The sequence below is a fragment of the Camelus dromedarius genome, chromosome 4 (assembly GCF_036321535.1).
Source record: "Camelus dromedarius isolate mCamDro1 chromosome 4, mCamDro1.pat, whole genome shotgun sequence".
Classification (NCBI taxonomy): domain Eukaryota; kingdom Metazoa; phylum Chordata; class Mammalia; order Artiodactyla; family Camelidae; genus Camelus; species Camelus dromedarius.
Genome location: NC_087439.1, coordinates 64771523 through 64798650, shown reverse-complemented (window position 1 = coordinate 64798650; position 27128 = coordinate 64771523). Strand labels below are relative to the sequence as shown.

Here is a 27128-nt window from a genome sequence, read left to right as displayed (position 1 = left end):
ATGAAAGAATTGGGATTCCATCTCAGGATTCTAAGTATTGCTCTTCTACTGTTCCTTTTTGGTCTCACTATACTGCCACTCTGCAGATAATTTGAAATTAAACTATTACTTGAATGAACTAGTCAGTCATCCTACTTCAGTCTCTTAATATTTTACTTTCAATGGCAAACTAAAAGTTAAAAACCAACTTGAGTAAGTTTTAGCACGTTATAAATAGGCCTAATGGGATCTTTCAGCATTTTTATAAAAGGTGGTTCTTACTGCTAGCTTTTATTTACTCAGCCGTCTTCCTTTAAGACCCTCAAGGCTGAGTTTCAACTTGGATGAATTCCATAACAGTCTGTGCAAACACCCATTTTAACTACTGTAGCATGCATACCAATATTTCGCCATGGAAGCAGTGGCAGAGTCCAGACGTTTCGTTTCATGCAGCTGGAGACAGCTGTCCACAAAAGCTCTCGTTACACAAATGTGTGTTTTTAATTCTGCTAGCTTATGCTGCACCGTCTTGAGTTTAAAGGAAATGAAAGGAAAAAATGAACATAGGAGAAGCGCGTATTGAGTCACCTAGCATGTCAAAAATTATATAAGAAAAGATCTTTACAGCAAAACAAAAGTGGAGTTACTGTTTTTTTCTTTTTTTCTCTAAAAAAGAGGCATATGTTAACTAAACAAATTAAACACTCAAACACTCACTATATTTCATTGCTAAGAAAACTTGTACTAAAAGAAAAGATGTAAAAATAGATAAACACATAAATAACATCTCTGCTTTGGATTAAAAAATTTAGACCATTCAGGGAACTTTCTGAAAAACAGCATGACTTTAATGAGCGAGCACCATCTTGTGGCACAGTCCTTTATGCACAGCTGTTGAAAACACCTGTTTTCCTCTGGAATCTAAATCCATGAAGAATTTTTCCCTATTAATGAAATGAAGTATATATACTTCTCTATTCTGCTTGTTTGTCTTAGAGTAAAGTAATAAAATAACAGACTGGAGGGACAATATCAAAAATATTTATTAGACAGTATTATTTTATATTGCAAAGTATTTAAACTAGATGTGTAGAATATAATGGAATAACAGAATCAGAACACTCAAGACATCAAAGTCCAGAAACCCCCCAACCTTTGCCACTTTTCTCACCCTCCCTATCTCTCTCAGTAGTGTTCTAGAACGGTCTCTAACTTGAACTGAATGGTCTGGAATTGTCGGTGTTAACATACCTATACATCTCCCCCTGATACCATAGACAATCAATAGTATTCTTGGAAATCATCTATGGAGACCCTCCTCAATTGTTCTCACTTCAAATCTCATATTCTTACACTCCCGACTCTGGGTTCTCACACCTTTTATATCTGGCCTTTTGGGTACTGATTCTTGAACCTCCTTCAAGAAACTGGCTGAGATATGAAATAACACTGGCTTTCCACGTTGGGTAAACTCTAAAAATACACCCCATTCTAGTTGACCTCTTAGATTCAAGGCTGAGCTATGATCAGCTGACTATCTTCCTTATGGAAATTCAGATAGAAACAGAGTTTTGATCATTCTGCTGTGGAATTTATGAGTGAGACCTTCACTGTGGCTAATAAAAGGCATGGAAGTTGGTGAAAAAGGTGGCACAGTGAAATGCAAACTTAGAAATTATATATGTGCCCCACCTATGCAATGGCAAGTTCAAAGCCGTGATTGTGTTCTCAAAGGAAGGCTTTAGGGACCAGACATTCAGAGGATGTTGGCTCTGCCTTTACTACTGGTTATGGAGAGTCTTAAACTACAAAACCAAACCCTTCAAAGCATCATTGTAGTAGAGACAGTTTGGGTACTTTCTATTTCTGGAAAAGAACAGAAAAGGAGTATAGTAAAACCCAGGACCAGGCAAGACCAGAATGTGTCAGCTGGAGGAGGAGCTCCGAGGGACAGATTCCTCATATATACATCAACATAACTACTGCGCTGATGAAAAACCCAACTGACTGCCTTTCCCTGGGGTTTACCCCATCTTCTTGTAGAAACAGATCATCTTCCTGGCATCTAATAATTCTAAAACCAAGCAGTGGGAAGGCTGGCACCACACTTTCCAACCTCTTATATCCTGGCTTCCAATTCAGAACATGCCAGGTTACACCAAAATTTTCTTCCTCTCTCATACTTTCTCTTACTTTTTCTATTATATTTATCTAGACCAAATCTCTAGACTTTAATCAGCATAAAGTTTCCCATTCCCACCCCACACATCCAAGTTTAGTCATAGAAAAATCTAAAGATGGAATAAGAAATGAAAAAGTGGGGAAATACCCTTCTATACACTGAAAACAATGAATTATATATTCCATGAAAATCCCTGAAACCAAGTCCTTAGCTTACCCTTGGTCTAGGTCAATGACACTATTTATGACACTTCATTTGGAAAATAAGGGAGGGGATCTGACAAATCTCAAGATACTTTTACACTGCTCCACCCACCCACCCTGTGATGGCACATTTGAGAATTTATGCACTATTTACAAAATGAGAGAATCAAGATCTGTAAGCCCAATTATCTCATATAAGAGCTGTTTCCGTGGAAATCCCAGAAGCTTCTAGAAGCTAAAGTTAAATTTCAGACCAAGATGGGCTCATTTAGAATTCTTACTTCAGTACATTCAGTGAGGTCCACAGGTTTGAAGGAATTAATGCCTCCAGAGTATATAATTTACTCTCAGGGGATAAAGAGATTAAATATTTACATACTCTTGGCATTGAGTTGGGTTAGTAAACACATTTGGTCTTTGCTCTTCACTGCAGACACAGCTTTATACTTTCAGAAATGATTCTCTAATGAATGGCAGCCAATAACTGTACCACAGATTATGAGCAAGGTGCTTTTTGTGAATATCAGAATGCTCTTGCAGTATTTTTTTTAACATTCATTAATAGTCGCTCATAGATACTACTGCATCTAGCATTTCATTAAAAAAATCCCCCTAAAGTTGCAAAGTAGATCATACAGAGTCTCTTTCTGAGTTCTGAATGACACAATTCTTAGAATCATAGAATTAAGGAATTAGAAGACATCTTGGAGTGGCTACTGAGCCCACTATTCCACTTAAACAGCGCCATTAGATGTACCCTGATATATTATGACTCAAATATAAAATATAACCATTTAGGTTTGTTACCTAATTTTATAGTTAATTAACTCAACACTCAAGGTCTTAAGAATGGAATATGCCCTTTTTGGAGGAAAGTAAGGAAAAAATGTTATTTTTTTACCTCTCCTATATTTTTCATAATAATTTGTGCCCTTAGCATCAAGAGTACATATCACATAGGAAATAACTAAAGCTTAGATTAGAAGAGAATATTGAAATTTCACTTCATTGTTCACAGGTGAAAGATATGGAAAAAGAAAAAAAAAAGTCTATCAACTTTAGATTTCCACTAGCATATGGGTTAAGGGATAGGTTCTGGAGTTAAAGTATGTTTGTAATCCTGAGCATCTTACTTAACTTCTCTACGCTTCAATATCCTTATCTGTAAAACAAGGATAAATACAGAATTTATCATACAGAGTTGTTGTGAAGAAAAAAATAATTCATTTAGCACAGTGCCTGGCATATAGGGGACATCAATAAATGACAGACATTATCATTATTAAATATCTGAGTTTTACTCTTTTATTGTCCGTTCCATGGAAAATCATAAGACTTGACAACTACCATGGAGAAAATGAAAGAAAAGAAATGAAAATCCCATAACTGTTGCAGCTTAAGTGTGGCAGGTCTCCATTCTAAAAAGAAAATAAATTTGTGAAATGTATCTGAAAGGTCAGAAAGGCCCAAAATGTTCAAAATTCAAGGGTAACAAAGAGAAAGGACACTGAACAGTTATACGGTCATAAAAATGACATTTGGCCAAGTATAATATGACATTTAAAGGTCTTCTATTTCAATTTAATACTGGAACCACTGTATACCCAGCTTTAGAATAGGAGGTGTAAGCATGTATTGGCCATTCATCTTCTCTGAATATATACCTAGATTGAATATGAAAATATTATTCAAAAATACTTATTTATATAAAACAAGGGGATTAGAAGAAGTAGCTCAGAAATCCCAGAAAATACACATTTAACTTAGAAAACAACTGCCACCTACTCTATACATGCCTGTGGTAGCAGAATTCTACTGCCACCTAGTGAAATTTTAGTAAAGTACTTTTGAAAGAAGGCAACAATTTATTGACACTTGCTTTGAAAAGGATTAAGACTTTCTTCTCTTTTTGCCATCAAAATACATACATACATATATACATATATATACACATGTTATTAAATAATGTTTAGAACTTTTTTCTCCCATGGGAAAATATTATACCAACTTTCCATTTTCTTTATGGTTAAATGTAATATTACAGTCATCTTTGCTGTGACTTAATATGAGGTCCATAAACACAGGAAGTGTAGATTTCCAAGGGGATAGAAAATATGTCTGTCTGGTTCACTTGTTATAGTATCCAGAATAGGGCAAAAGGCATGAGCATTGTGATAAATATTTTTGATGCGGAAGTGGTGGTGGTTGGATTTGAGAAGCAAATGATACTAATTCCACTTTGGATACAGCTGGGAAAGTCACTGAGTGACATCAAGTGGTATCTCTGTCTTCATATTGCTAGGAGCCCAGAGCATCTATTTCCAGCACCATACCTATCAAACTACATCTGAGCACGCGACCTTTAGAAGGTAATCAATATGTATTTGCTCAGTGAAACAAACATATGTATCAGTATTTCTCAATGGGAGACTACTGGCATTTTGAGTAAGACACTTAGTTGCTATGCAAAGCTCTCTCTAAATTACAGGACATTTAGCAACACTGGCCTCCAGGGCACTGAACATGAGTTCTACCCCCAGTCGCTTTGCACCCCTACTGCCTGACATTTCCAAATGCCTGGGGGAAGACGGCAGTCATCAAGAATCATTGATATGTGTACATCAGGGATACATAAATGAAAGGGAACATAACGTGTAACATCCTCGCTCTTCTCTTAAGGAAATCACAACGGAGGCAAATCAAGTCATCCTGTTTTTTAAAAATATTTGCTTGATTAAGTGTGTGCCTCATTTTTCTAGACACAGAACAACTGTATTTAGATCTGCTACGTCAATAAGAAAAGTTAGGGTGTAAAGAAGTTTTTTTTTTCAGAATGGAGAAAGTTAACCTGATGAATGTGTAGGCAGCAAGTTGTTCCCCAAATGACATGGAGTTAAGTCCAGATCAGGAACAAGAGGGAGAAGTTGATAAAAAGACTCCCTTTATTGGAATAAATGGAAAAAGATGTTATGTAAGAGAAAAAAAAAACACAGTTCACCCTTGAACAATGTGGGGGTTAGGGGCACTGCCACCCCGTGCAGTCAAAAATCAGAGTATAACCGTATGACTCCTCTAAAACTTAATTACTAGTAGCCTCCTGCTGATCAGAAGCCTCACCCATAACATAAATCATTGATTAGCACATAGTTTGTGTTAAACGCATTATATACTGTAATCTTGCAATAAAGTAAGCTAGAGAAAATAAAATGTTATTAAAATAATAAGAAAGAGAAAATACATAAACATCACTGTACTGTGTTTATTGATATTGTAAGCTTACAATGTCTGTCAGGGTCTATAGCAATATTATCTCACAGGATACAAAAAAGTAGATGTTATACGTATTACTAACACTAGACAGCAAAATTGAAAAGATTACATGCAAAAGAAATTCATATTTACTTATAGGTAAAGAAACAGCAACTGCTTTATGGTAGCCTAGTGTAACCAATGGTACCATGTATGGTCTGTGTATTAAGTTTTGATAAATTTTAACTTTCTATAATAAATTCATGTATATTGCATGGTAGCAAATGATAAAATAGACTAGTATTGATTATATTTTATGCATTCATGACATATGTTTTTAAATTTTTTGGATATTTTTAGGCTACACACTTCATCTACAAGTTTTAAGTTGTCCCTTATCTCCAAAAATGTTTCCAATGTATTTATTGAAAAAAATCCGTGTGTAAATAGACCTAGGCAGTTCAAACCTGTGTTGTTCAAGGGTCAACTGTTACAGCTAACTTTAATGAAAGCTTGCTTTGCCAGGCAATATTCTAAGCACTTTATGTGTATTATCTCACCTAATCCTCAGAGTAACTCTAGGAGGTAGCTACTGATATTATTTGCATCTTAACAATAAGAAAATGCTTCTGAAGAGATAATGCAACTTGCCTAGTCCACAGAGAGTTAAGTAGCTGTAATAGGATTTAAATCACACCTTTACTTAATTTCTTTAATGCTGTCCTGGAAAGCTACCAAAGCATCTCTCCCTTTTCCTTTACAAAGCCTTTCAGCTGAGACATTCCACTTAAAACTCTTCAAGTAGACTTCCAACTCCAGGTTTCTTGATGACTGCACTGTTTATAGTGTTCCTTCATTCAAGAAGAAACTAGAGGGCCCAAAACTTGATTGACATTTTATGGCTACCATATACTGCGTTCTTTTGCAAATACCTTAAACTTCCTGGCAAAACTCAAGAAGTGGAAACACAATCATCCACCTTCTCTGTGCTTGAACCTGGGTAACAAAACCCTTTTAGTAAAAGCTAATACACAAAAAAGCAGGTGTCACTAAAAATTCATGATCACTAACCTCATTTGGGTCCTCACTACCACCAGCAAGCTTACCCTGTGTCTCTAGTCAGTTCTGTCTCTCACTCTAAGATCTCAAAGCTTCCTATCTCTTCTCAGACACCTCCATGCCCTATTCACTCACATCTCCTTCTTCCCTATTGGTATGTAAAGATATGGAAGTCTTTGGAAGGGAGCTTTTGCAATTTTCCACCAACATAGCTGAACCCCTGCCCACTTTTTCCTCTTTTTTTTTTCCCCCTGTTTCAGTGGGGGAGGGGCCTCTCCTGTTGGGATGGGGAGCCCTACCTTTCCATGTGCTTTGCACCTACACCTCACACTTTCTCAAAGATCACATGCAGTTAATTATGCTCTCCATACCTACAATCTTTCCTTCTTTACTAAATCTTTTCTCTATGTATTGAAATATGCTCCAGCATTCTCATCCTAATGATAACAAAAATTTAATAATCTCCAAATATTTCATTTGATCTCCAAACACTTCCCCCTTTCCCTCCCTACCCTCCTCTTCTTGCCTCCTAGTAACTACCATCCTTTTTCTCAACTACCATTCATAGCAAAACTCAGGAAACAGTCCCCAGCCATCAGTATCTTTACTTTATTTCCATTTACTCCTCTACTCACTCTGGTCTGGCAACCACACCAGTCCATTAATGGTTCTCATGAAATAACTTCCATATCCAGTGGGCACTCTTTGACCTTCATCTCCTTTTCTCTCTAAGTAGCTCCTATCTACTTGAAATCCTCTTTTCCCTTGGCTTCTGCAACAATACTTGCCCGATTTGCTGCCTCCTTTCTGGCTCTTCATCTCAGTTGTCTTTGTAGGCTCTTCCCTTCCTATTTTACCACTAAATCTTGTAATTTTTTTTCTCAGGACTCTGTCCTAGGATCTCTTTTGTCTTACTCTCTACTGTCATCCTCAGTGATCTCACTCACTTCCATGGATTCTAATATCACCTACATGAAAATTACTCCCTGTTCATGCTGAGCCTAGATCCATTAGAGGTTGAGGACTTTGACATTATCTAATACTAAACCATAAGAATAAGCTTACCTGTATATGTGCAACTGTTTTCCCAAAAGCTTTTCTTTGTTTAACGTAGTTCCTGGTTTCTTCAAACATGAATTCACTGGCTGAAACTGCCAACTCAGCAATCAACAGCCTTTCCTAGAACCCAAAATTAGGTCTTGAACATTATTCTAATTACACAAGTGATTTTCACAGGATTTCAGTGATAATAAATCACATAAATAATCTTTATAAGACTGAAGGTTAATTTATTTCTTAACTCTTTATAGTTAAGTTATTCACACGTCCAGCCTACAAAACTCATATATGTATATTTTTACAACTTCAAGTTATACTCAAGTGATTGGCTATATCACAATTTTTATGCATGGACTTTTTATCATTCTCCATCATTCTATTCCAGTCCATTATCTAATCACAAGACAGACTCTGTAATACTTCTGACCTGTGGAAGCTCTTTCATGATGTAATAGAATCCTTTATTCTCTTCTCCAAGTAGGGCACTCGCTGGCAACCGTACATCTTCAAAGAATAATTCTGCAGTATCCTAAGGGATCATACAATTGAGTACAGAATTATCTCATTGAAATCTTCCAATAACCTGATGAGGAGCTTATTATTTCCATTGAAAAAACAAAAACAAAACCAAACCAACTGGAAGCTAGTTGGGAGTGGTTAATGAAAACAACTAGTAAGTGGTAAACCAAGGATTCAAACCTAGGTCCATCAGATTCCAAAAGTGGTTTTCCCACTGCAATGCCCTGTCATTCTAGCTCTAATACTGTCCAGCTCTGTAGGTATTAAGGACTAAGAATTTCTTTCTTTTTTAAAAACACATTCATTTTATTTATTCATTTATTTTTTTATTGGAGGTACTGGGGATTGAACCCAGGACCTCGTGAATACTAGCATGTGCTATGCCAGTAAGCTATATCCTTCTTCCCAAGGACCACAGATTTCTAATGCATATCAAGTAAAACATGTTTTTCTTTTTGGTAATGAAAAAAATTACCAGACAATGATCAAATAGTATAAAAATGTTTTCTGTTCTTATTTCATAATTTTCTTTAGTGAATCTCAGAAATAGAGGGTCTATTATCATGCAGTTAATGTTGCCATTTCTAAAGCAGATTTTTACAATACCCCGATTCACTGTCACTGCTGACCATAGCTACACAACGGTGGAATAAATCTCCATTATCATTTCTGAAATGTATATTTTAAGAATCCAGCATAGGACGGTATGATTGTGCTATACATAGTTCGATATATAAAGCGTGACTGAGTAAACTCATTTATAATAATATGAATTATATTTATAAGTGATTTATGTTATGAATACAAATTTATATTATGACTTACCTGGGCTTTCAGTCCCATTTTCTGGAGCTTTCGTCCCTTGATAAATCCTTTCATCCCATTTTCCACCAGAAAAAGGCTAATGCCATGGGCAGGGGAGCGAGCTTCACGATTTGTGACTGCCACTACGATCACCAAGTCACTCAGCCACCCATTTGAGACGAACACCTGCAGAAGTCCAAGTAAACTGCATGCTTCGCGATAACTCAGGTCCACGTATAAGTCAGGACTGGGGGACAGTATGTTCAAGAAGACTAAACCAGACAAAACATGCTTTACACCTCTCTGTGTACTCTCTCCGGATATCTACAGTATTGATTATTCATACATATCTATATATCATATTCATATCTACAGTGTTGATATTCATGAGGTTATTAAAGAGTAGGGGGAAAATTATCCAGTGGGTCAAAGAATGAACCCTACACATTTTCTTCCCACTATTAATACTGTAAATAATAATAATATAAAGTTATTATGTTATTTTCCAACTAAAACAAAAGTTCCTATAAAAATACTAAACTGTATTTTAGAAAGAAGCGTCAGACAAGAAAAAGAAATCTGCTGTAAATGGCACTATACTAGTCAAGTATTTGTATGTTCAACTTCATTAGTTTTTGAAAAGGCATACTTTTGATTTCATGATGGAAGGTCTACTTCTTTCCAAATGGCCTAAATAAGGAAGAGACTGATTAAGGAGAGATAAAACAAACTAAACAAGAGATATTAGTTTATTAGATAATATTTATTCAGAAAATAAACATACCTAGAGCAAATATTAGTAATTATCTTCTCATTCTGTATCTTTCCTGGGTCATCTCAACCACTTCTGTGGCTTTAGTTGCCATCTGTATGTTGATGACTTCAAATCTTTATGTTAGCCAGATTTCTTGCTAGTTTTGAGACCTGTATACCGGTCTGCTTCTGGATAATTCCACCTGATGACTCAAGGAACACATTCCTTCCCACCCCTACTCTTATCTAATTCTGCATAACAGTCCGTGTTCCCTTTGTGAGTGGATGCTGCCAATAAATCATGTTATCCTGCTCCATATTCAATTCAACACTTACTTCTCTCTAATCTATTCCAATACTTTTTAAGTCTACTCACCTCCTTTCACTTCGACTGCCATTACCTTTTTTCAGCCCTCCTCATTTCCTGTGTAAGTTCCTACAACTGATCTCTCTGCAGCTCTATTATCCATCACGATGTCAGAAGGATCTTTTAAAAATGCAATCTGGTCACACCGTGTTCACATTTGAAAAATCTCTGAATAGCTCCTCATAGGCTTCAGGATAAACTCTAAACTTCAGCAGGACATATAAAACTCATCACAAACTGGCACCAGCTTACCGGTCCTGCCTTACCTGTTGTCCCACTTGTCCCTCATTCCTTTTCTTTAGGTTAGTTCTACTGAATTACTTGCTGTCCTTCCCCAATATTCTAAGGTCGTCCTTACCTATGGCTCTTTAGAAATATTATTTCCTCTACTTGGGAGGCCCTTTCCCAACTCTGCTACACTGAAGCCTACTCATCCTGGACTAAGTTCAGGCGTCATCTCTTCCAGTCTTCCAAAATTCCCGCTGGGTTAAGTGCTCCCATAGCACCCTGAATTTACCGTCACCTTAGCATTTATCAAACTGTATTCAAATGACCTAATTTTGTCTCTGTCCCTTTGAAATAGTATGGGTATAAAATGGTGTTGGTTACTCTCATCACCTGCCATCTGTCCCCTTTGTAAGAAGATTTAAGCTCTAAAATCCAGGGCACTGATACTTACAAATAATGGGAAATGGGTCAATGATATTACTGTTGTCTACGTGACAGCAAATGGAGGCAACAGTGGTGCCATGGTTATAATAATAAACGACTCTCAGCATCTCTCTGCACTGGGAGCTCCTTGGGGGTGGGGACTATTTCTTATCCACATATCTACCCTTAGTGCTTAGAATAGCATTTGTCTTGTAGGAGGCCTTCAAGGATGTTTGTTGAATAAATGAGAAAAATACATTCCTCAAAAAATTTCTATACATCATGGTAGAAATATTTTTCTCTACAGCGTTTTTCCATTACACCACTCCCTTGCTCAAAAACAATTCAGGTCTCCCAACTTCCTACCTTTCTAAGATAATAACGACCTTTTGTGTAGCTGCCACAGTTGAACTGCTGAAATAGAGCCTTTGTTATTTGTTTTTAATCACACGGCATCCAGGAATTAACACCTGTATGTTACTAATACCTAATGTGAGTATTTCCACCATGACTGATCCTCTTTTCTAATAAAGTTATAAGGGAATTAATTCTCTTTGTAAGAGAAGGCTTCTTTGATTTCTTTCTTAATTATGACAGTCAAGGGCTGTTTGGAAGCTAAAACATTTTCTGTATTAGTGAGGGGGCATGCAAAACAGAACACAGAAGAGGAGCAGATCTCACATAATATAAATGTTGCACTGTTCTTACTATCTCCAAGACAAAACAGGTCAACTTGTGCCAACTCAAGCAAACTCAATTCCTGTGAGTCCCTAGATCTGACAAAATCAATGATGAGTAAGTAGTCTTTCAGGCACTGTTACCCATGGTATGACCCTGGGGAGGAGGGCTGTGGAAGCCCCTCTTTACACACCTTGCTTCCATTGAGAATCCAGTCACTTCCATCCTTTTTGGCATTTGTTCTTACTCCCTGCAAATCACTGTAATTGAAAGAAAGGATAAAAAAAAGTGTATTAATTGGTAAAAAATGAACTATGCAAGTGTTGTTATGTAAGTATGTATACATTGTGATAATTCAAACTGGTTACACCACTATAAACACTGACATCCAACTAATATTGGAAATGTTCACACAAATCCACTGAAAAATCGTGTCTAATGTATTCTAGACTATTTATGCAAGTGAATATTTGATTGATATTACATAAACCAGCCAGATTCCATAGAGCATAACAAGGCCCAATTAGCATCCAAGACCCCCAAACTGGACTCGGATGACACTTCAAGGCCTACTACATACCTCAGATTACTTGTCACCACGAACCTTCCTGCCTCTATTCCCCTTGGTTCCTTCCCTTATCTCTACCCAAAAAGCTTAGCTATTTAAAAGACTATGTCTCAAATGACACTTCCTCTAACAAGCCTGCTCTGAAAGTAGAATAGGTTATTTTTCTAAATATAAGATAAACAAATCACTACAACTTAAATATGAAAAACACAGACAACAATCTAGACAAACTAGGAAAACAATTTTAAAAACAATTTTACCTCCTGTAATGAACCTTTTAAAAATATATCCTCCCAGTATTTTTCTACGGAAACAGATACACACATATGTGTATTTTTTTATAAAACTGGAACCATACATATGATTCTGATTTCTTAATAATATCTATTGTTTTTCTATAAGATAATTTTTACTAGTGGCATAGAATTTCATAAGGCTTTGGTATGATATATATATATATTTTTACATTTTTTACTGAGTTAGTTTACAATATTGTGTCAATTTCTGGTATACAGCACAATTTTTCAGTCATACATGAATATACATATATTCATTTTCATATTTTTCAAAGTGAGCTACTACAAGATCTTGAATATATTTCCCTGTGCTATACAGTATAAACTTGTTTATCTATGCTGTATATACCTGTCAGTATCTACAAATCTCAAACTCCCAGTCTATCCCTTTCCACATCCCTCCCCTCTGGCAACCACAAGTTTGTATTCCATGTTTATGAGTCTGTTTCTGTTTTTTGCTTAAGTTTATTTGCCTTCTTTTTTTTTTTAGATTCCATATATGAGTGCTATCATATGGTATTTTTCTTTCTCTTTCTGGCTTACTTCACTTAGAATGACATTCTCCATGGACATCCAATAGTATGGATTTTTAAACACACAAGAATATGCTTTATTTCCACAAACAAGCATTCCACCTCACTTTTTGAAAACATGGCAGCCTTCTTCATTTATCTTTCATTTTCACACTTTTAAGAGAAAGAGGTTTCTTTACAGTAGGAAAGACAGCAGGTAAGATTCAGTAATAGATGGAAAATGACAACAGATCTCGGTTTCAGGGAGACAACTGAAGTAGTGGTGCATCTACAAGACTAAGTAATATTCCATCTAAAGGGCTATTCCCCTGCTAAAAAGAATAAGGAAACAGAAACAAGAACACAGTATTGGCAGATGTTCCAAAGTTTCAAGAAAAGCCAGAAATATGAATGTTTACATACACTTCTCTGGTTTTTAAAGTTGGTTCAAGGTTTATTTTTAAATTAAACAGATTAACCAAATTAAACACATTCCTGGGCTCCCACAGGTCCCATGATCTGCCCACTTGCGACTACTGCCCCGTGCTTTTCCAGATCTTGTGCCGTGATGACAGCCACTGAGAACCCAAAGGGGTGATATCTGATATCCTTCTTTTATACACTGTACAGCAATAAAGTATGATTTCTAAAACTAGCAATTAAGGAGGATATTGACAAACTCAGTGGTGACCATAGGACAGGGAAGAGACCTGAAACCAAATGCACTGGATTCATCAAGTTTTTTTTAATCTCCTATTTTTGAAGACTCAGGTAGCTTCCACTTCTAATTTTCATAGATATCCTACAATGAACAGCATCATATATAAATAGTCCATATCACTTATTGCTGTGAAATTTTTCTGATTCTTCTTTTTGTCTAAGGACTTTATGTTATATATCCCATGGCACTTTTTAAAATCACTTTCCATATCAGACTGAATAATGACCCTCACATAGAGCAGGTCCTAATCTCTGGAATCTGTGGTACCTTATACTGGAAAAGGGTCTTGCAGATGTGATTAATTTAGGACCTTGAGATGGGGAGATTATTTTGGATTATCTGAATGGACCCTAAATACAATTACAAATGTCCATGTGAGAAAGAGGCAAAGGGAAATTACACAGACAGAAGAGAAATATTACAACGTGCCCACAGATGCAGAGGCTGGAGTGATGAGGCCACAAGGGAAGGGATGTCGGTAGCCTGAGGAGATGGAAGAACCAAGGAATGGATTCTCCCTAGAACTTCTGGAGGGACTGAGGCCCAGCTGATACTTTGATTTGGAACCACTGATTCAAATTTTGGACTTCTGGCCTTCAGAACTTCGAGAGAATAAATTTCTGTTGTTTTGGGCCACCAAGTTTGTGTAATTTGTTACAGAAGCCATCAGAAACAAAAACACTTTCTTAAAATCTTACCTTGAATTTTTAATAAAAAATTCTTATCTTTCCCACTACCCCACATACCAGACTCAAGCCTTCTGAGGACACAGTGTATATCAAGATCATGTTTACATGCCCCTCGCCTAGCATATTGCTTTGCACATAACAGGCACTCAATAAGCATTTGTTGAATCACATTTTTAAAATGTTAAATATGCAGAAAAGAGCAAATAGCAGGCCTTGGGCCTGACCGCAAGGTGGGCTCTTGGCTGGCATGTCTGAGTTTGGATTTCAGGAGACACACTGGGCCTAAACTGTTGGTGCCAACAGTATGGTCAACGCTGAATGCCTGCCTTCTTTCAGGAAATCTCAACTTCTGGTACATGCGAGGCAGAGGGTGCCTCAGTGACCAGCCTCCAGTAAAACGCTGGGCACTGAGTCTCTCTAATGAGCTACCGTGGTGGACAATGTTTCTCATATATTGTCACAACTTGTTGCTGAAAGAATTAAGCAAGTTCCATGTGATCCATTGGAGAGGACTCTTAGAAGTTAGTTGCTCATGGTTTTCAATAGATTTAAATCCATGAGAACTTTCCTCTTGCTGATTTTGTTTTGTATCCTTTCACTGTAATAAATGATAGCTGTGAGTACGGTTATATGCTGCATCCTGTGATTTTCCCCAGCAGATCATTGAACCTGGGGTGGTCTTCAGGACATCAACATTTGAAACAAGGCCACCTATTTGAAAGATAGGTTAAATGACAAAAATCTGTCAATCAGTCTGAAGCCTAGTTTTCAGCAAAAGGAAGGATGCACATAGGGAACATTTTAGAGCTGCGGGCTGTTGTATTCCAACAGAATTTTCATCATATGCCAGTATGAAGTATCAACTGCTAAAATCTATGCACGGTTTATTGAAACAATTCTTCTATACAGGGACATATCAAAGGTAATGAAGGTAATGATACAGCTCAGTTTGTGGATTTTTAAAACAACTTTTGAATGGTAAATACGAAAGAGTAAAAAATGGTTTTAAAATATACCACTTAGTATTGGCAAGAAATCACACCCTTACAATAATTCCATTATCATTTTCTTGACCTCTCTGCTATAGGCACCCAGGCTCAGAGATTTTGCCCACAATCACATAGCTGATGTCAGAACACCCTGGGTCCGATGCAGTTACCAACTTGCACTATGCGTTTGATTAAAATACTTTGTTTCTCACTTTCTGCCTTCCCTTATGTAGAGATCACGATATTTCTATATTTCATATGGGTTATTATGATAGCAAATAAGAAAATCAACATGCACATAAAATGTTAAGGTATCATACAAACACATGTAACTATACATAATGGAGTATCCTATGTACATGACAGGGGAAAGGGCCAGTGAAAGCCTGCATCTTTTCCAGCAAACTCAGCCTTTTCCCGTGAAGGTCAAATCAATGCAAGAACCAAGGCCAAATCAATGGGAACCTCTGAAAGAAGGTAAAAATTAACCACATCCCATCTTCTTGATTCTTTCCCTCCCACAGGCTTTTTCTTTACTTCTCACCAACACTCTGATACTCTTCTTCATCTGCAACTTTCCTCCATTCTTGCACTCTCTTACCCATATGCCCCCACCGCTTCTCTCTCTAAGTATCTGACGGATCTGCTCTCCCTGAATTACTCTCACCAACCTACCCCTCAAACCTGCCTCCATTCCATTCTCATTCTCAGTTTCCTTCTTAATAACATGTACCTAATCACAGATGAGCACAGAGAATTTTTAAAAACACAAAACAAGCAAGCCTTTGTTTGTACGTGTGAGTTGGCAATAAATCAAGGTCTCCCACTGATTCTTTCGCCTCCAGCTGAGAGCTGAAATGCAGTGGTTTGGAACAAAAACGCTCTGATCGTGGACTAATATGATGCAATCAAAATATTGGACAGTCAGCCAGTTATCTTAGAGAATGATCTCAAAAGCAAAGGAAGGAAATTAAATTCCTACTTCTTTTAGGTCACATTTTTAGGCAAAAGAAGTAAAACCTGTTTAGTTTGGCAAAATTAAGTATCTCTGTTAGCCTTTAATCATAGATTTATAACTGGGAAAAATAAATAGAATTTAAGCAAATTGCCAAATGACACTATGACATATTAAGACATTTAAAAGTAAATACACTGTTGAAAAAATTAAAATATTAGGGCCTGATCTTGCAGAAACAAGTCTTGGATTTTAGATCACTGCTCTGCCACATCTTTAAGCTCTCCCTCCATACTGCCTGTTTCCCACTGGCCTGTAAGTCACTCCTCTCGTCAACATAAGCCATTTCCCTGGCCATGCTAGCTTGTCAAACTGCTGTTTCCTCACTGCGCTTCCTTTCATGACACAACTCTGAAAAAGTTTAGTCTGTGTTCTCTGCCTCTGTTTTCTCACTACCCATCTTACTCCCTTCCCAAAGTAACTTCTGCCTCTCCTCTCTCCTGAAATCACAATACAAAAATCCACCATTGAAAAAAAAAATCCACCATTGGTTGCCATGACTTTTTCTCAATTCTCAACAGCTCTGTGGCCTTGGCACGACTAACTCCTCACTCCTATCCTGTCACCTTTTCAAACTCACTTCACCTTGAGCTCATGACAGAGCACTTGTCTAGATTTCCTTCAGATTCAGTCTTCCTGTCTCTGTCACTACATCTTTTGGACAGTTCCAAAGGAAACAGTGATGCCCATGGCTTCCTCTCTGATCTCCTTTTCATCCTTTTACTTTACCCCATGAGGACCAGGTCCCACCACAAGGCAGATCTAACTCCCTCTTTTAAACTTCTCATTTGTCAGGTCTCAGTTCAAATAGAATCACTTTATATAGGTCTTTCCTAACACCAGCATCTAAATTCATTTTTTCCCTTCCCCATCAACCACACATGCACCATGAGTCTCTAACATAGCACCTTGTTTCCTTCATAGTACTTATCATAATTTGTAATAGCAAATATATCTGTTTATATGTTTCTTGTCATTCTCCTCAATGAGCACAGACACCACATCCACACAGATATGGATCTGTGTTGTTCCCCTCCTTATACCTGGCATGTGGAAGGCACTTACTAAGTAACTATCAAATGACTAAATACATGATCTTATTCAGTTCCATTGCTTCAGTTTTCATAGCTTTTAAAACCTGTTGCCACCCCAGCTGGTCTCCAGACTTCCAAATTCATATTTTTAATAGCCTGCTGCACATTTCCATGTAAAATATCACACCACATCTAAAATTCATCATGCTTCAAAAAAAAAAAATCATCATGCTCCAAATTCAACTCACATCTCAATATCTTATTTGTATCACACTATGTTAATATCTCAAACTCAACCTCTAATACAATCTGCTGTATTGTTAACCATTATGATAAGGCCTTATTCTTCTACTGGAATGTGAAGTTACTTGAAGCTGTGAGTGATGCTGTATTTCTTTTTGTATTCCTCTTAGCATATTGCTGAGAGTTTTACATAATTCAGGTACTCAGATTATATCTGCTGTTAAGGCATTGCTTCCAAGATTTCCAAACCAACCAAATGTTGCTTTACCTTCCTGCCCCAGGCTCTGTCATTGCTATGGCACCAATACACTTCCCTGCAGTCATCTGGGGGATAAAGTGCTTAATCTGTTCTTCTGAGCCATAGTTCGCAATATAGGGCATGATAATATCCGAATGAAGACTAAAACCTGGGCCTGTGCAATTCGAATATGCCCTTAGAAAGAAAAAAAGACAATTTAAAGCATAAAATAGATATTTCATACTTTTTAGTTTCTTTGATTCTCAATTAGAAAAAGACGAAAGGTCCTCTCACATTATGTGGAATAGCTTGTCTCCCTACAAACTTATGAAGTTCTTGAAGGTTTTCGCTCTTTGTGTTAAATAACATTTTAATTTCTGGCTCTAACATAGTAACAGTGCTCTCACAGAGCTCAATGAACATGGATTTAATGAACTGAAACATAAAACATTAAAAAATGTATCATCTACAACTGTATCACCCTAACACAGTAACTATTTTCATTTTGGCAAACAATCTTTGCCAAAAGGAAATACATGCTCCAATATAGTTGCAGTCATAGTGTAAATTGTGTACTTATAAAATTTGGCACAGTAATAATCTTAAATAGCTGCAAAATATTACAAACTGCTTATCTACTATAATTTACTTATTCATTCTTCCACTGCCAGACATTTAGATTGCTTCCAAATTTGGGGGATTATGATCTAACATGGCAATGATGTTTGTACATAGCTGCTATTTTTTTCTATTAAATTATTTCTTTGAGATAAATTCCCTAAAATGGCATCCTAGATCAAAGAGCAGAAATATTTTCGTTTTTTATACCTCTATGTTTTTAATCCCCAATGCAAGCATTGTTATAATTTATAATGCCACCAAAACTATATGATAATGTCACTTTCACCACAAGCTTGTCAGCACTGGGTATTATGATTTTTCATTTTCATTAACTTTCATAGGTACTCAGAATAATTGACTAATAAGGATAAACTTTGCATCTGCTTGGTGGTAAAAATAGACATTTTTCACCTAAAAAACCTATTTGCATTTCTTTTTTGATAAACTGTTGGTTAAATCTTTTGCCCACTTATCAACTGAAATCTATATGTGAAACACTTAGCATATTTGACAGAAATAATCTTTCCACTCTTCCACTCTCTTTCAAATACCTTTTTAAAAGAGGGAAAATAACCACATGGTCAATTAGAAATGAAGCACATATTTTAACAACTTGAAAGGGGATTTTCAGTCTTACAAGATTAGAAAGCATTTTAAAATCATCATTTCAGAAAGGTGAGTTGACAAAACTAGGCTCAGCTTCAAAGATTCCCATACTTACTGCTCCTCCCAAACAACAGCTGACGAGTACAAGTCCCCCCCAATGCCACCATGACGCTCTGCAATATTGATGCCCAGCAGTCCTTGTTTTCCAGCTTTTTCCCAAAGCTCCCTGCTCACTTCTCCAGCTTTCTCCCATCTAAAAAGACAGACATTTAAAAAATCAGAAAAACATTTTTCGTATTATTTAAATGGCCACAATATGAATTTATGAATGATTTTGTGCAGGCATGTGCCCTTAATTTAAGGTAATTGCCAACATTGGCCAGACCCTTCTACTTGCATTTGACACTTTTATAATTTCTTCTCCTTCTTGTTCTCTTCATATTTGCCACTTTCTTCCCCTCCGTCCTCCCAGCCTTGACGATTTATTGTACCTGCAAATTATATCCACTGGTATCATGGATGTGGTTCCCTCAGCTGGTACTCTAGGGAGCAAGCTTAGTTGTGCCAGACAGTCATGAGAATTTGCCCAACCTGTCCTGTAAAGGCAATTACTCTCTGCATATTTCCTTAAAATGCTAAACTTATGGAAGGAACATATGTAAAAGCTGAAAAGAGTAGGTAACCTTATCACAGTTGAAGAGAAACAATGGAACAACAGAAGAGCAGATGCATTTCACAGCAGAGCTCTGTCAAAGGAACTTCTAAAAAGATTAGATATCTGAGTAAGATTGTGCAAACTTTGCTTTTCTTCTTCAAAAATGAGAATGTATGAGGAAAGAGATGACCAGCTAAAAATAAATAATCTGAAAAAAAAAATTTAAGTGGTAATTAGATACAGCTAGTAAAGTAAGTGGTATTTGAAGATACTGATTAAAGGTAAACACAGATATTTTAAGAAATTTTAATAGAAACAGTTTGATTATCATGTGTGTTTTGATGTAGTTACTGCTTAAAGTAGCTTTGGAAATATTTTTATTATCAACCCCAAATTTGTCAACTTCTATCATTTTTACTTCAAGTCCTCACCAACAATTTTTCTGAAACAAAATTTAAAATCATAAAGAAATAAACAAAAAAAGATTCTCCTAGAGTGAAGTATACTATGCTTCTTTTATCTTTAAGAAGCTAGTTGCTTTTTACCAAAGACCAGCCATGGCATAAGACTTCAGATAATTTCAGTCATTCTTACCAAGAAAGTAATGATAAAAACTTAATGGAAGCTCTTTAAACATTTAAAAAAAATTCTAATTGTAGTAAAATACTGGTTTGAGTGAAATTTGAAAACATAGCAAAATCTTATTTTAATAGAAATAACAGCTTTTTGGTAAATAAAGTAGGTAATGAGTAATTAACCATTTAATCAATAAATGGCTCATCTAGTAATGAAAATGCTTTAAGGTAGCCAATTGCCTGCCAAGATTTGCACTATGCTGATCTTTTAAGCTTTTATGTATTTTAACTCATTCATGAAGCAGAAAAAGAAAGAATATGGAATTGACAAATATTTTGTTGCCACTTAACCTGAGTTTTCAAAGACACTATTCTTAGATTATGTTGCAAAATTTCAGATTTTCCTATTCGTAAAAAATTAATAAAGTTCAATAAAATAGACTCTCCAGGGTACCAGAGGGGAGCTCTCACACCCTGCGACAATAGCAGAGCCCAGCAGGTACTTTTCTGGCAAGGACTCAGCCACTGAAAACCCCTGGACTCTTCGTTTACTCTAGCCCTCCCCAACTTCCTTCTCCCCTCTATAAAAGCATTCTCCTTTTCTTGCTGTGCAAGGAACTTGCACGTGTCTTGCCATGGTTGCAGACCCCCAATTGCAATTCTCTGCTGATACTGAATAAACCCATTTTTTTTCTGCTGGAGAAATAACTGGCAGTCTATTTGTTTTAGGTCAACATATTTTTCACTGTATGCTTTACAATTCAAAAATCTTTGAACTAGTTTAAGAATCTCGTAATCTTACACTATTCTACTGCAGAGTGGTAAAAATGTTAATAGAACACTGAACACGGCATTTTTTTCTATAAAACAACACACAGCATTCTAGGAAATGGTCCTTATTGTACTTCTGATGTACATTACTTTAAAGGAAAATGTGCCACTTACTCTGTGTGATGAGGGCTCACTTCTTCTTGAAAAAACTTCCTTACACTTTTCCGGAAAATGTCATGCTCTGAAGAGAAGATTCTTCTAATTCCTACATCGGTTAATTTTTTAGCAGAAGGAGTTTCTAGACGTTCCTCCCCTCGGGAATGAGAACATCTTAAAAATATACATACGTTAAGAAAATTAAGTAAATTGTTGCTCTTCATATCCAAATTAATGTCACCGAACAATGTGGAAAATTAATTCTATTGAATGACATGGAAAAAATCTGATTTTTTTTTTTCCTCAGAGACACTTTGGAGGCAGGTAGAAAGAGTCTGATATTCGACAAATCTGCTCAAATTTGAGGATCACCACTTTAGGATCTACCTCACCTAGATGAGATCAAGAAATAGTTTACCCTTACTACCTCACTCTTTACTTCCAAACCTATAAAGAACACACCATGCCTGGAACTAACCACACGTTTGTGCTGAGGCAAAACAGTAATGTCAGATGATAGCAATTAAATAATGTAAGGTTCAAACACTACAAAAGAAAAATACTGGTAAGCTTTCAGGTCATGTGCAATGTTTAAAATAATGTAACCCCCCATTAATATTTTATTCAGAATCATACAATTTCAAATGGCAGGTGCTTAAGATGCAAACTGTGTTGATTTTATTGCCACAGTACAATCTGGGTGTAAATCAAAATCGTAATGCCCACCAATTTCTGTAAAGATTAGTCTAGAATTAGTCAAGATCATCAGATAATCACCTTTCCTCTCCCCGCCTGCCGCATTAAAGCTTAAAAAGAGTGTTCTGTAGTTTTTTGTTCTATGGTCTTCAGATTTATCCCCCCTAGGATACTCCTGAAAAGATTTTGAAAAATCTATGAACCACTTTGAACATATTTAAGCACATATCTAAAAAACTTTTTATCATATATTCGAATATTGCCGAAGGATGTTTTTCTGTTTTGCATGAGCTCTGTTTTGGGGTTTTCTCTTCCTTAATTGGACCCTGATCCTTCCCTTCCCTTCCCTCTCCTTTTTTCTCTTCCCTTTACTTCCCTGTCTCTTCCTCTCCTTCTTAGTCCAGAAAAGACCCAGTTTGGTTTACTGACAATTAGGTTGTTTCAATCTTTGTTTCCCCCCGAAATGGATTATTTTGCTCTAGTTTATGTATCTTAGCTTAATACTAGAGACTGAATTGTGCACACACACACCACCCCTCATTCATGTGCTGAAGCTCAAATTCCCAATGTGATGGTATTTGGAGATATGGCTTTGAGGAGGTAATTACAGTTAAATGAGGTCGTAAGGGTGGAGTTCTAAACCAAGAGGCTTGGCAAACTTGAGAGATATAGCTCTCTCTCCCCGTGTGCACACAAGGAAAGGCCATGTGAGGACCCAGGGAGAAGGTGGCCATCTACAAGCCAGGAAGAGAGCTCTCACCAGCAACTGTAATTGGCCAGCACCTTGATCTTGAACTTTCCAGCCTCTAGAATTACGAGAAACAGATTTCTGTTGTTACCGGGAGGAGGAAAATAAGAGTTACCTTAGTTCTTAGTCACCCGAAAACCATGAATTTTTAATGAGAGACGGAAGGCGTGATATAAACAAGATTTTATTAACAAAGTAAAAAGGTAGTAAAATACAGTACATCCCAAGCATGGGAAGTGGGCCAATCCAAGAGAGGAAAGACGGCAACACCCCTGTTTTTCCATCCCAGCTTAGAGGGTGTTGTTGCGATTGATGGATTGATTCACAGCTCAGGTTCTTTGAGTGCTCAGGCTGACTGATGGCTCATGTTCCTTGTGCTCAGGCAAGCCCATCATTTTTACGCATGTTTTTACCCATGGTGCACACAGAAAAACCTATGGGAGGGAGCTCAAAATGCAATGTTAACTACATTATAATGAGCATTAGGTCAAGTTAAGCCGGGTCCTTCTGGCCGGCTTCTTTGCTGGCCCTCATTTAGAGAAAGTAGACGTTTTTGGAGCCCCTTATCCTGAGCACAGGTGTGCTGTTATTTTCTGGGTTGCTCCTCTCCACTTCCTCTCCCCTGCCCGGTGCTCATTTCTATCTAACTGCCTAACAAAACCACTCAGTCTATACGGCATTTGGTTCTGGCAGTCTAAACTAATTAATACACTTACTATGTATTCTGTGTCGTTTTGCTTTAGGCTTATGTTTCCTAGGCAACTTTTGAGTTTTATTTGTTAATACAATCTGAGATGCTTTTTAAGTGGTAACCTTCAGAACCTTAAGTTATGAACATTTAACATTACAATTTTTATACTTGGTCTGCCATCTGCCTTCATAGACATTTTTCTGGTTTGCTACTCTGTCATCTGAATCATCATTTTTTAATAGCTTATTTATTCATTTAGCCCACAAATACTTTCTGAGTGCCTAATATGTACCAGGAACCATTCAGGTAAATTGGGATACAGCAGCAAGTGAAAAAAAGATGACTGTCTTCATGCTTACCTTTTAAGAGAGACTGAATTATTATAAATACTAACTACAGTAAAGAAGCATATATACACTATGTTAGAAGGTACCATGTGACAAGTACCATGGAAAAGAAACAGAGCAGGGTTCAGAGTGTGTCGGAGACGAGACAGGGACAGAGGCTGCAGTATGAAAGACAGCGCAGGTTAAATTAGAAAAATGAGATGAGTAAATGCTTAAAGGTGATCAAGTCAGCCAAGGAGGTTTCTGGAGTAAAAGATTTTTAGGACAAGAGAACAATTAGAGCAAAGGCTGTAATGTGGGATGGTGTCAAGGAAGCCAAGTGTGGATAAGCGTGGACTGAGCGAGAAGAGCAGTAGACGAGGTCAGAGGTAACAGACCAGGACGTGAGGGCCTTGCAGCCCACTGTAATGTTACAGCAAGCAGACGGACTAAAATTTACTTTATCCTATAACTGAAATGATTGGCTCCAATTTCTTTAAAATGCACACATCCATACATACTTGGGATTTTTCCTCAGGGGGAAAAGTGTGCTGAGACTATAAAACAGGCTATAAGACACTGAATCATCTGTCAGCATAATTGGTAACTAACAGAGCAGAACTTAACGTTCAAGTCTGTCTGGATTTTAAAATCCTGTATCCCATGTTACATTAAGGAAACCTGTGGAACATTTCTAAGTAAAACACCAAGACACAGGAAAGTGAAAAAAGTGCTAGAAAGAACAGAGACTTTCAGGTCAGTTAAAAATGTTCGAGAGAATATGCAGAGGGAAGAAAATAAAAACCCTTGGCAGAAAGTTTGCTAAAACATTTATTTTTTAAAGATCAAGGAACCTGTATTAAATAAACTGGCCCTTTTTCTCCCTATAAAAACCAGGAAATCTATACTGAATAAATTGGCCATTGTTTTCCTGAAACCTTAAACTGCTACCAATCTAACAGGCTGGGCTCTGATTATTATTACCATTATTTTAAAAGCCTCAATTACATTATAAAAAGGAGCTGGTCTCCACCAGCACCTTCAGGCAACACTTGGGAGCTGGTTATAAATACACAATCTCAGGCTGCATCCCAGAGTTACTAAATCAATCTGTACAGTAGACCCTTGAACAACATGGGGGTTAGGGGTACCCACCCTCCATGCAGGTGAAAATCCGCTTATAATTTATCGTTGGCCATGCACGAACCTGTTCCTTCAGAGCAAAGTTCTGTATCTTCAGAGTCAACCAAACGTGGACTGTGTAACTGCAGTATTTACTGAAAAAAATGCCTGTGTCAGTGGACCCGAGCGATTCACGTAGCGACCCGTGTAGTTCAAGGGTCAACTGTATTTTGATAACATTCATAAGTGATTCATTTGCACATTAAAGTTTAAGGAGCCTGTTAAAACAAAATTATAGTTCCTGACCTATTCATAGGGTCCCTCACATCCTCCTGTCACCAATATTCTTCCTATACTTTAATCAAATAACTTATCACAAAAGACACAATGCAGTAGATATGAGAATCAGGCTGTCTTTTATAAAACCAGACTTTAAGGAATGTGCAAAAATGTGAAACAATGTCACTATTCTCAGTGGTTTTTTGCTCAGTTATTTTTCACAAAAATGTTATTTATGTTAACATGTAATGGGTTACTTTTACATGAACTAAATATTTGTACAAATTTTCCAGTTTTGTAGACATCTATTGGTATCAATGTCCAAACTTACAACCCACTTAAACAATTTTTGTGAAACCTCTAATTTTAAGAGAACAAAGAAATCCTGAATTTAAAAAAAATTTTTTTTCTTGAGCATCCCTGTCTATGAAGTTCCAGGGAAGAGCTTAGAAAAGTTACGTGTATCCAAAGTCAAGTCACTCCTTGGTGAAGCCTTCCCAGCTCTCCTCAGAGGAGCAGGAATATTGTTTCCTGGCTCCCATAGCATCTTACAGTTATCATAATGTTGCGATGTGCTAATTCATCCGTCCTGTCACTCATATTAAATAGGAAATCCTCGGTCCTTCCACTTTGTTTATCCAATAACTGGATTTTATGTGTCAGACGGTACATGAAGCTTTTGATCTCATAAACACTTCCTTAAAAGCCACTGAGCCACTTAGAAACTCTCTGCATTTAGTTAATTAAAGAATTTTCTAAATCTCAGGTTGATTCCCTTGTCTGATGGGGATGTTACAGGTCTCTCCTGTCCCCGGCTGTCCTCCCCTGGACACTTCTCCAGGTAGGCGTCGCTGCAGGTGCCCCGTGCTTTTCTCTAGATTGGCCAGGCGGTGGGGTCCCGTTCCCAAGTCCACTGTGGGGAGGTGCCTTCTGCCACAGTTTCAACTGAACCAAAGCTCGTGGCTTCACTCAGGCAACAGCGCCCAGGGAGGGACCCCCACTACGCTCGCCTGGCAGGAACTCTACAAAATGCAGGCTCGCCGTGCCTACTGCAGGCGGTGGATCAAGACGGGCCGGATCCGCATCAGAGGGAGCATTTGGCGACCGCCCTCGCTTTAGGCTGTCCCCGCGTGGAGGCTGATGGACTGGTGCCCCGCTCCCGCCGCAGTGGGTCAGACCCAGGTTCTGGGAGCGGCGGGGCGAGGCCCAGCCCCTTCTCCCACCCTCTCTCGCCCTGAAGGCTCAGCCCGCCGCCAGCCCCTTGCGCGCGCGCCGCCGGGTTCCAGGCCCCCAACAAGGGTGTGTGGCCGGCGGCCCGGCAGCCTCCGGGCCCCGCAGCTGGAGCCGGGCCGGCACTCACCTCGCGACCCGCGGCCAGGGCGGCGCAGAGCGGCCGCCCCACAAGCGCAGGGCCCCGCGGAGGCGTGTGGCCATGGCTGGGACATCAAGGGGCGGCAGGGGCGACGGACGCGCCTTCTCGGTGACTGCAGGCGGGCAGGGCGAAGCTCTGAGCCAGCGGACTGTCCCTGGACCTTGCTCCGCGCAGTCCCGCCCGAAAAACGTCGCGCAGCCGCCCTGATATACGCGGCCCGGCGGCCCTTCCGGAGCCCAGAGCCCGGAGCTGTGACCCACCGTGGCCGCGCGGGCAGAGTGTCGGGGAGGGTTGAAACACGCCCCTTTCTGGAGTCTCACCAATCGAAAGATCTAAAAGCAAAACTGTTGCTTTTCCCTGCGGCGTTGTTAATTGCTTATCTAAGCACTTCTTTTCATTGTCCTGAACTGCTTTGAGAAACGGATGTAAGCTATGGGAGCCTCAAAATAGGCCCAAAACGCAAATCCACAGTTAAACATGAAGTTTACTGTGTAAAATTGGATCTTGATTTACTTCACATAGATGGTAATGTAAACACTATTTCCAAAGAAGTGTGTCATTATTATTGTTGTTTTTTTCCTTGCAAAAACTAGTGGCCACTTTCTGGGAAAAAAAAATTAAATTATATTCAGTACTCAAAAAACTTTAGTTCAGTTCTCCAGTAGAACTTGATTTGAATTTGTATCTTGCCATTTCCTTTCA

The 27128-nt window shown here is 37.9% G+C and overlaps 1 protein-coding gene across 1 annotated transcript in view; it reads right to left on the bottom strand.

Moving 5' to 3' along the window:
• Window positions 1-26657, bottom strand: part of ACADL (acyl-CoA dehydrogenase long chain) — a 34873-nt gene extending 8216 nt beyond the window's left edge. Inside the window, exons 1-9 of the mRNA XM_031451844.2 lie at window positions 26415-26657; window positions 21211-21366; window positions 19151-19288; window positions 17839-18003; window positions 11697-11763; window positions 9076-9240; window positions 8159-8260; window positions 7738-7851; window positions 380-507 (exon numbers count right to left, since the gene is read on the bottom strand). Coding sequence (XP_031307704.1) covers window positions 380-507; window positions 7738-7851; window positions 8159-8260; window positions 9076-9240; window positions 11697-11763; window positions 17839-18003; window positions 19151-19288; window positions 21211-21366; window positions 26415-26488 — 1109 coding nt within the window. The 5' untranslated portion in view covers window positions 26489-26657. The remainder of the gene's footprint in view (window positions 1-379; window positions 508-7737; window positions 7852-8158; window positions 8261-9075; window positions 9241-11696; window positions 11764-17838; window positions 18004-19150; window positions 19289-21210; window positions 21367-26414) is intronic.
• Window positions 26658-27128: the final 471 nt, after the last annotated feature.